Raw genomic sequence first — 11496 nt, forward strand, 5'->3', positions numbered from 1 at the left:
GGACGAATATCAGATTTTTCGAATTTTTTTGACAGCTCTGCATAAGACCTCTATGTGATCGCACATAAGCTTGGCACTACCAAGATGAAAAATAATATCAAACATATCCAAATCTATTGTATCACATATACAAAGCTAGAGACATCCATCTAGGGCCATTTTTTTCTTCTCAGTCTCATTGTATAGTGATGGGTCTTTTGGAACAAACTTAGCGGGAATGACTATTATTCCTTGAGTTGATTCAGGGATCTCAGTTTGAGGAATGAAAGGACAAAACCTCAATATTTCAACACTCAACGTAAGAAAACCCTGGATTTACTTCCTAATTTAGCGAGGGATTCAAACCTTCCCTGGTGTGCCATTGGAGACATGAACAATGTGGTCTCGCGGTGGGATAAGAAAAGTGGCTCTCTGTATCCTAATTGGTTGATTGAAGGTTTTAACAAAGTATTGATGGATACTTCATTAATAGATATGGAGCTTGTTGGACATCAGTTTACTTGGGAGAGGGGAAGAGGAACAAAACAGTGGATGGAGGTCAGGATGGATAGGGCGTTAACAATAGTATCATGGCTTCAAATGTTTCCATTTGCAAAATTATACAATTTGAAGGGTTCACCATCAGATCATAGTCCTATTCCGATGCTTCCGAATATAGTAAATAAGAATGTGAAAAGACGCATATTTCATTTTAAAAATGAATGGCTCACAGAACCCATGTGTAGGAGTTTGGTTGCGGGGAAATGGGAGAATGGAGATACTGACATCCAGAGCAAGGTAAAAAGGTATAGTGAAAAACTGGATGAATGGGGTATAGAAGTGACGAGCAAGTTTAGTAGTCGAATACTTTAGTAGTCGATTGTAAAATATAAAGATACCAAACGGAGGATGTCTCTTATCTTGGAGAAAAAAGAAATATTTTGGAGACAATGTTCAAAATAACTTTGGCTTCATTCGTGAGATAAAAATAATAAGTATTTTCATGCCTCGGCTAGTACTAGACAGAGGAGTAATCAAATTCACAAATTAAAGAATGCTGAAGAGGAATGGGTGGACTGGGATGGGAGATTAGCAGACCATATTACTGAGCATTTTAGATACTTATTCACATCAACTCAGTTAAACTGGAATGAAGTGACTTAATGTATTGAGCCTGGAGTTACAGAAAACCAAAATGAGGAATTGATGAGACCAATCACTGAGGAAGAAGTAAATATGCACTTTTTCAAATGAACAGAGATAAATCACCTGGTCCTAACGATATGACGCCTGCCTTCTACCAAAAACACTGGTCAATAATTTAAAATGATGTAGAGCAACTGGTCAGAAACTTCTTTCAGGATGGAGTAATGCCATCAGGATTGAATGAGACGAATATAGTACTGATCCCAAAAAATAAATACCCAGTAGGTGTAAGTGATCTATGACCCATATCATTTTGGAATGTGCTTGTTAAAATTATAACTAAAGACTTGGAGAATCAGATGAAGAAAGTGTGGGATGGTATGGTGTCGGAATGTTAAAGCGCATCTATACCCGGGAGGCTTATTTCTGATAATATTATGGTGGCATACGAAATGACTCACTACTTAAAATAGAAACACGAAGGGAGAAAAGGCTATATGGATCTTAAGATTGATAAGAGTAAACCTTACGATATAATTAATTGGGATATTTTATGAGAGATGTTATGTAAATTTGGTTTTCATGACTGGTGGGTCTCTTTAATTTTAAAATGTGCGAACTCAGTTTCTTATTACATCACTCACGGTGCTAGATAAATAGGACTAATATTTCCAACTCAGGGTATACGCTAAAATGACCCTCTGTCACCGTACTTGTCTATCTTGTGTGCGGAAGGACTATCGACATTATTTCATAAATATGAAGCTCAGAATCTGATTCATGGTGTGAAAATCTACAGAAAAGCTCCTAGTATCAACCACATGCTCTTTATTGATGACAACAACCTTTTTTATAAAGCAAATTTGGAAGAAATAGGGATGATGACTGAGCTTTTACAGGTCTTTGAAGAGGCTTCACGTCAAAAGGTAAATGTGGTTAAATCATCAATATTATATAGTATTAATGTGACACAGGCATCTAGAAATGATGTTTGCCAAGTTCAAAATATGGAGGAAGTAGAAGAGAATAGTACATATCTAGGACTACCAAATCTGGTGGGTCGAAATAAATCAAGTGTTCTTGGATTTCTAAACGATAAGGTGAAGAACATAGTTGATTCGTAAAAGGAAAAATTGGTGTCATTAACGGGGAGAGAGGTCTTAGTCAAGAATGTTGCTCAAGCACTACCAAGTTACGCCATGAATGTCTTCTTGTTACCCCTGGAAATCAAAAAAGATTTTGAACGAAGTCTAACAAGATTCTGGCGAGGTGGTATATCAAACTCTAGATCAAGGATTCACTAGATATGCTGGGGGAGAATGATAAAGCATAAAACGGCTGGAGGGCTAGGATTTAGGAATTTCCATGACTTTAACTTAGCCTTGTTGAGAAAGCAAGGTTGGAGGTTTTCTCTCGACCTCAGAGTTTAGTGAGCAAGGTCTTTAAATCTCGATACTTCCTAGGGGATCACTTCTTGGATGCGAAGCTGGGAAATAATCCTAGTTTTGTATGGCGTAGTATATGTGTTAGAAAATGAATAACACACAGAGGGGGGGGGTGAATCTGTTTTACTATTTTTGTGCTTTTCTTGAATGTTTATGGTTGAACGAAGTAAATAAATCTTGTAATGAAATGTGTTCATGCAGAATTTAAGCTTGCAAAAAATAAAGAACATAAATCTTCAAAACTCACTTAATTTTATATTAAAATTAAGACTATTTTTCTACAAAATTTTTAGACTCTTTGTTGATAAAGAGCTTAGCTTCTCCCTGAGAGTGTTACAATTTTTTTATCTAAATTGTTATAATTGACTAAAGGACTAGTGTTAACTTTATAACTTAGTTAATTGCTGGTTTACACAGTGTACAATAAGACATGCTATTAGCTTTTCTAAACTGTCACTCGTCATTTCTATTTATAGGAAAGTAGATTCCAATTCTTGCTTAGCATATCTTTAGCATCCCGTGTTTACTTTGATCTTCCTTTTAGTTAATCTTTACCATTGATCTTGCACATTCTTCAAGCTACTTTTTGTAGACTTGTCAATCCAGCTGGTTGGATTGTTTGTTTATTGTTAATCTTGGATATTGAACTGGTTTGTGATTATGTACTTTGAGACTTTTACTCGAGATCTCCTGTTTAGGCACATAGTGATCTTGACATCTCGATAAGTAAAATGACTTATCGAGATATCTAATGCTCTAGTGAATTTGATTTATAGAGGTCTCTGAGTTCTCGAATGAAACTTTAGCTTGTCGAGATCTCTCAGCGTCATGTCTTCACTTTGTCTTGTCGATAACTTAGAGTTCTCTAGTGAATTTTGACTTATCAATATCTCTGAGTTCTCTAGTAGACTTAGACTTATCGATAACTCAGAGTTCTCTAATGAATGTAGACTTGTCGATAACTCTGAGTTCTCTAGTGAAGAAATGACTTGTCGATATCTCCAATCTTCATGTCTTCTTGACTTGTCGATATCTCTCTGAGTTCTCTAGTAGCTTTCCTGACTTCTCTATAATCCATTCTGGAGTTCTCGAATGACTTCTCTATAACATTAAATCCGTGACTTGTAGAGATCTTGACTTGAAGTATTTTTCCTAAAACAGCTTTATTCAATTCCAAGCTTCCTTATAATTCTTCCGAGGCATGATCTTCTTGATCTTGTTCCAGATAGAATTCTTAGGCTTGATACTGTTTATAGAAAAATGCTCCAATCTGCTCCTTTGACATTTTTACAGACTATAAATGTTACAAGTACAAAATACAGATTAAGATCACAATACAACTTACTTAGGGTTGACAAAATGTCTTAGTCTTGTTAGAGTACAGGCATGTCTTTTACAACAATCTCCCCCAATTTGTGAGAAGATTGCTTAACACAAATTCATGCATGTTAACAAGACTAACCCCAAGTTTAAAGAGATGAAAGATTAAATGGATACACAAAGCTTGATCAACTTGCAACTATTTGTACATTAGGAAATTTACAGAGTTTAATGGTTACAAGTGTCAGGTAAAGACAATTTTTATATCAGCTTGTTCTCTTTGTAGGTCCTTTAAGTAATCAAGAATTTCAAGTTCTTCTATAATAGGTGTCCCACTTAGAGCTTCTATGAGTTCCTATCTTGCTGCTTTTGCGTAACCTTTGTCTAGTAAATCAATCCTGAATCTTGAAAATTGACCAGCTTTAATGTTGAGAAATTTTCCATCTTTGGAGATTCTACACATCCCTTTTGCTTTCAACTCTTCAGATCTTTTTATGTACATCTCTTTTCTTCATCATATTTCCTCATTCTCTCTTCAGCTTCAGCCTCTTATTTTTTCTTTGGTTCCTCCCTTTCAATCAACCATTCAACTAGAACTGATCTCCATGCTCTTGTAGCAGTATCCTTGACTTTACCAAGCTTATTATTCTCTGAATTTACGTGGTTGAAATAGAGTCCATTAATTTGCTGCTAAGAAAGGTGAAGGAACCATCTTCATAGAAAATTCTGACTTCCTTAAGAGATACAATCCAAACTTTGACTATTTCCTCAGCAAGTTGTTGAAAATGGTCTTCATCTGAGATGTACCAATTTAGAGGTAGAAAGTCAGATTGCTTGAAACAGTTCCAGATGGCCCTTTTAGTGACTTCCACTTTCTTTGCAGGCTTGACTTTCTTAGGCTTTCTCCCAACAGATTTGTGCTTGAATTTTAGTGAAGGTTTGGCTAAAGGTAGGGTTGTCATTTTCTTGAGATTTGTCTGGTTTGTGGTGATTGGGATTTTTAGAAGAGAGTTGGTTGTTTGTTTGTACAAAAACTTTGGCTTTGAGGTTTGAGGTGGTTTGAAGTTTGAGATAATTGATATTGTGGGTTGAGCTGAGATTTGAGTTGGTTGTGTTTGGATTTTTAGGGTTTTCTGAGTTTTTGAATCATAATGAGGCTTTCTGCTCTTCCTCTCACCTCTTCTCCTCCTTTCTTCATCTTTCTTGTCAACCTCGTTCTTCTTCTCTCCACCCTTACTACCAGATGGCTTACTAGACCGACTTGGATTTGATCCAGAAGGATTTTGATCATCTTTCTTCTGCTCATCATCATCTAAGTCATCCTTGTTGATTTGTGTTTTGGGCAAGTTGGCTTCTGTATTGTCCAGATATCTCATCAGTAGCTTTATCATTTCCATATCATCATTTCTTGTTTTTCTTAGCTCTTAAGCCAGTTCCTAGGATCATGATAAGCTTCTTGTTGCTCATGACATAATGTTTGGGGATGTGAAAATATTTAAAGTGATTGATGTTTGGACAGATGTATGCTATACCCTTGTTTGGCTGTAAATATGCTTCAGGAAAAGTATCCATTTGAGCATCCCTCAATTCAGTCAATAGCAATGTATCTTCATGAGTTATAACTTTGACTTTTTTAATGAAGATATCTAACTCATATGCCCTCCTTGAGACAAGGTAATTTAGAGACACTTGCATACATCTGTCTGTCCCCGAGTCACTTACATTAATCACTATTCTCTTGTCCAAAAAGTTGTCCTGATTGACCACGATCACTATTATGAAATTGATTATCTTGTCCAGGGCCTTCTTGTATGTGAAGAGATTGTTATTGAGAGAAGCTTTTAGAGCTGTGAGTAATTCATCAAACTCTCTGCTCAGACTAGGTCCTTCAGCAGCCCTAATAAGTCTCTCCATGTCAAGATCAACTTCTTTAGATTTCTTTTCAGCACCCTGGACTTGCTGGTGAGATGACTTTGATCGTGTCAACCTAGCCTCTATCTCCCCTTTAGTCTTGTTGACAGGCATTAGAAAGGGAGTAGGGATTCCAGGCCTTATTTGTTCAGGCAAAGAAGGTAGTGGTATGTTGAGTTTACCCATGATGGCTCCCAAGGCTAAAAAATTCTGCATTTGAAGATGCTTATGGGAGTCCACCAGGGTTTGGATATCTATTTGTTGGCTCTTGACAAGAGATGTCAAGGCCTGAACTTGTGCAGTGAGAGAGGAGTTGGAGTCTTGCAATGCTGTCACTTGACCTTGTAGAGACTGAATTTGTAGATTTGTTGAAGTGGATCCAGGCTGATAAGAGCTGCTAGATGTGCCAAAGTGTTCTTCTACAGCCTGTTTGATTGAGGTTTTTGACTTCCTTCTCAATAGAGGCAAGATCCATCCTAGCCATTTGCTCAGTAAAATGCTTGAATTTAGAAGAGATCTGCTCTTGAGATGGTATAATCTTGTCCATTTTCTCATTCACCAGTTTTCTGATTCTGTCTTCATGGCCAGTAAGCTTGATTTCAAGAGCCTTACCAAACAGATGAAATGCTTTGAGCTGAGCTTTGTATACATCTGTAATGGCATCATAGATAGCTTCTAGACTCAATTCTTTTGCTATCTACCCAGAATGATAATATACTCTTCTTTGAATCTGCCCAGAACTTGATTCATCTCCAAAGCAAAGTCATCAGAAAGCCATGCATCCACATTCCCATCTTGCTCAGCATCATTAAAAATTTTCTCCTTTTGCTCCTCAACCTCTTCATTGTAAGCAAGCATGATAGTTTTATAGTCCTGGTTGCTCATATTTGAAGTCAAGAGATGTTGTGAGATGTTGGCCAGTCCATATATCTGCTCTACTAGTAGATCATCTATAGAAGCTGGTTGAGAAGCAGATTCTTGTAGCCACTGAGAGAGTATGTGAGATGGTTGAGGTTGTGAGGTGGATGGTTCATCAGAACACCTGTGACTGGGGTCACAGTTTGACTCACAGATGGCTTTGTGGTTTTGACAGTGTGTTGTCCTCTACTTGTAGTGGGAACCTCCAATTGAATTGGAGAGGATTTGACTGGGTTACTATCATGTACACCAGCCTCAAACCCTTGTGTGTCTAGCAAAACACTTGTACTTGAATGTGCTATGCTTGCCTCCCGTATGACAGGATCATGGACAATTATACTTCTAGCTTCAACTGCCAAGGCAATCTCTGCTAGAGTTATGAGGGGAGTTGTCCCTTCTTGAGGAACCTCCAATTGAATTGGAGAGGATTTAGATAGCTCCCCCTCTGGAGTACTACCCTCAAACCTTTCAGTATGTAAAGACTGTTTTGCACATGAAGGTGCATTAGAAGTATCCATGGGGTCTTCAGTAAAAACTGATGAATCCCCCATGTTTGTGATGGTGTCATCAAGGTCGACCCCAGCATGTAGCCTCTCACCATCTAAATGGAGTGTCTAGGTGGTGAGCAAAGCTTTTTGAGCTAATACACTTGATTTTTGTTTCACTTGAGAAGTGGATTCAAGTGGAGTTTGAATAGAAGAAATTTTAGTTATAAGAATTTGTTGCTCAGTTGTGAGTGTTGGCAGCTCCCCCTGAATAGATGAGGGAGCTTCAAGTGATGTATCCTTACAATGTGTGTCTTCCTTGTTTCTCCTACCAAACACTTGAATTGCTTCACGTGCTGGCTGTGTAGACTCACTCCTGGTTGTTTTTACAACTGCATCCTTTTGGGAGGATGCAGAGGTGGCTAGAGTGGTCCACTCAGGTTGTTTACTTTTTTTGGATTTTTTGACCATAGGTGATTCTATTTCAGCTATCTCCTCACCACTCTCAGTTATGACAGTCAAGGTTGCATCCTTGATCTTCTTTTTACTCACCTTATCCTTTTAAGAAGATGAGGTGGCTGGTTGCCTAGCTTCTAAAGATTTTGAAGAAATGGTTGCAGCTTGGGAAGATCCCTGTGGGTGTTCTTGTGTTTGTACTTCCACAGGTTCAGAGATCATAGTTGTGCTAGATTGATTACCAATATTTGTCATGTTTGGCATAGAATAAGGATAAGTCTTAAATCTTTCAATCATGAAAGGTGTTAACTTAAGACTTACTGGAATCTTATTCTTTGTAAGAAGTGATCCAAATAGAATTTGTATACTTGTTTACAATTTCCAATTAGTGTTCTATTCACACCTTCTAGCATGTGTATGTTATTCACCTTATAATTTAAAGCTGGCATAATAAATCTAGGCAGAAAGATCTCTTTACCTCTTGATTCCAATGGCATAGTCAACCTGGTGCTCACATCCTCCAATATGTAGTGTCCTACATTTATCTGTTTATTGTGAGCCATCAAGTAGACCAGTTTCTGGACAACACTAGATATGTTGTCAAATCCTGACTTTCTGCAGGTAAATGCCCTTATCACATAGTCAAATAGGAATGACCATTCCCTCCTCAGATACTTCTTATTCATGCTGGCCAGTTTAATCCTCTCAGAATAGTTTATAAAGTCCATGAACTCATGCAGCTCATCCTGAGCTGGAGCCTCCACCAGATTGTCAGTGGGAATACCCAAAGCCTTGTTGACATCATCCTCAAGAATCTCCACTTGCTGCCCCTTAATTGTGCAGTTTATCACTATAGCCACAGCTTGATTCTCATGCACAACTGTCCTGGTTGTTGCTGTGTTCCAGAAATCACCTAGCACATCTAAGTACAACACATGATTAACAGTTAGAGCACCTACAAAGTAGGTCTCAGAAAGGAACTTAACAAAGAACTGAAAGACTCCAGGTGCTTGATTTGCATCTAGAAATGCAAGAAAGTTGGTTTCCTTGGGGAGAAAAATATTTGTGAGAGTTGTGAGGAAGAAGGAAAAATGAGAGAGAAATCGGTTTTGAATTGAAAGCTAAGTCACTTTAGATCTCGAAAGTTGTAAGTAAATGTATGTATCGAGAAGTCTGGGTATTTATAGTAAAAGTAAATGACTTGTACAGAACTCAAAAATAGACGTTTGGAGTTTGTCTATCGAGAAGTCATTTTAAGAAATGAAGTACATATCAAGAAGTCATTTTAAATTACTCTTTTAGAGAACTCAAAATTGACTTATCGAGATGTCAAATAAATACCCAGTTTGTCCAAAAAGTGGACTGAGTTAATTCCAAATTTTATTAGAATAAATTATAAAATAAAAATTAGAATAAATTTTCAAGAGTATTTTACCAAAATAATTTATTAGTTTAAATTATCTCAGTTCTGAGTTATTCATAAGTCAACAGTTGTACTTGTAGAGAACTCTATGAACTATCAGTACTAGTGAACTCTTCAAGGACTTATCGATATGTCATTGTTAAGCCTATCGAGGAGTCACTCGAGAAGTCAGTAAATTGACTTATCGAGAACTTACTCGAGAAGTCCTAAAATAACTTGTCGAGAAGTCAATTTTGACTTATCGAGAACTTAGTTCTCTATATATACTTTTGGTTTTTGTAATTCTGCCTTGTGTTAATTTTACATATTAAGGATGTAAATTAACAACTGAGCAGTTTACTCAGATTTTGAAAAATTCCAAGTTGAATTTGAATTTGAAAAACAAATATGCAGAGATTTTTGAAATATTTAAAATTCATATATCAGTTAATTTCCAATTAAATCAAATTAATTTTGATTTACTGGAAATTAATCTGCTGCAAAACATTAGCTGAGTTCTTGCCTTAGGATGAAGAATTAAGCATTCCAATTTCACCTACAAGTCTAATGAAAGTTGCTTCATCCAAAGGTTTAGTAAAAATGTCAGCCAATTGTTTTTCTAGTTGGTACAAAAATGAGCTCAATGGTACCATTAGTAGCATGTTCTCTAATAAAATGGTACTTTACATCAATGTGCTTTGTCCTAGAATGATTAACTGGATTAGCTATTATAGATATAGCACTAGTATTATCACGCATAATAGGAATTTTGTGTAACACTAGGCCATAATCCATTAGCTGATTTCTAATCCAAAGCACTTGAGCACAATAACATCCTGCAACTATGTATTCAGCTACAGCTATAGAAGTTGATACAAATTGATGTTTCTTGCTATACCAGGATACAAGTCCTTGTCTTTCTGTCAACCCTGCATCCAGCAAAATCTGCATATGTGTAACCAACGACTTCAAAACCAGTTCCCTTAGGATACTATAATCCCAAGTTTGGAGTTCCCTTTAAATATCTGAAGATCCTCTTTATAGCGATCAAATGTAATTCTTTTGAATTGGATTGAAATCTTCCAATCAGAATCACTATCAATGTTGAGGTTCTCAAATGCAAAAGCTTCAGCTCCATTATCATCAAGGCATTCCAAGCCTGGATGCTTGTCATCATTGAAAGTCATATATGTGCTCTTCTATAGAGTTCATAGTTTTTGACTTATGACTTGATCTCTTCATTCTTCCTCTCTGATAAGCTTCACAAACTTCAATTTGAGTAAACTCCAGTTTAGGCATGCCTCTTACCAACTCCTTTTAGACCAAGGTGTTAATTGCCTTGAAATTCAAGTTAGACAGCTTTTTATCCCAGAGCTTGCTTTGTTCTTCTGATGCCTTGGTGTAGAAGCAACAAGCACCATCTTTATTTATAGAGTCACAATCTGCAACAAACAAGCTTCCTTTCCTTGCTCCTTTTAAAGCAACTTCACCAATTTTCTTGTTGATAAAAGTGTATTCTTCTTTGTTGAATAAAACTTTAAAGCCTTTGTCTGCAAATTGGCTAACACTGAGATAATTCACTTCAAGACCAGCTACCAGTGCTACTTCATCAATGATAACATTTTTAGAAATAATCTTGCCATATCCCATTGTGAATCCTTTATTGTTATCTCCAAAGGTCACCAAAGAGCCAGCTTTCTCCTCAACCTGTGATAGCAGGGCTTTATCACCTGTCATATGCCTGGAACATCCACTGTCTATGATCCAGATGACTTTATTCACTTTTCCTTGCGCACAATGAGTTCTAAGTGTTTTTAGCAAACCAAGCAGTGTTGGGTAAGTTCTTCTTGTTAACTGATTTAGCAGAAGTAGAATGAGTAGTTTCAGATAAAATAGAGTTCATTGACTTTTGAGCTTTTTCCCTTTCTGTTGTAGATCCAATTCTTATTTCTTTAAGGTCTACTCTCAGTTTGTAGCAACTCTTCATCACTTTCAAATTACAAGGGATGCAGTCAAACTTGTCACAGAATGAGTAGGGATCATTTGCATTTGCTTCATTGTATTTGCACGCTCCTTCAATTGGCTTGCTGTCTGCCTTTTTACGAAGGTGAGTTAGGTGATTCACCGAGCCACATTTTTCACATTTCTTTCTTGGATCATCTGCAACATAAGCAAAATTGTTGCTTTTGTGTATCCCTATTTTTCCATTTCTATTTTTTTTCTTGCATCTCCAATTTTAGTTTCTTTAACAGGAGTCTTGGGACTTTGTTTATTCATAAGCTTCTCTTCAGTATTAGAAAACTGAACTAATTCTTCAGTTTTCTTCTCTTTATCCTCATCAACAATTTCTTGCTTGATAATCAATTCTTCTTCACTAAAGTTCTTCACATGCTTTGAATATAGGTGTATTAACCTCTTTTAAAAAGGTTGGAGC

At 36.7% G+C, this 11496-nt stretch overlaps 1 protein-coding gene across 1 annotated transcript; it reads left to right on the top strand.

The window, feature by feature from the left end:
- Positions 1-369: 369 nt before the first annotated feature.
- On the top strand, positions 370-852 carry LOC141680306 (uncharacterized). The gene has a single exon (XM_074486570.1). The coding sequence runs from the start codon at positions 370-372 to the stop codon at positions 850-852; it is 483 nt and encodes a 160-aa protein (XP_074342671.1).
- The last annotated feature ends 10644 nt before the right edge of the window (positions 853-11496 follow it).

Source organism: Apium graveolens, chromosome 8, assembly GCF_009905375.1.
Source record: "Apium graveolens cultivar Ventura chromosome 8, ASM990537v1, whole genome shotgun sequence".
Classification (NCBI taxonomy): Eukaryota; Viridiplantae; Streptophyta; class Magnoliopsida; order Apiales; family Apiaceae; genus Apium; species Apium graveolens.

Excerpts from the sequence above, each read along its gene's own strand:
- LOC141680306 (XM_074486570.1), top strand. The coding sequence starts at position 370 with ATGAACAATGTGGTCTCGCGGTGGGATAAGAAAAGTGGCTCTCTGTAT.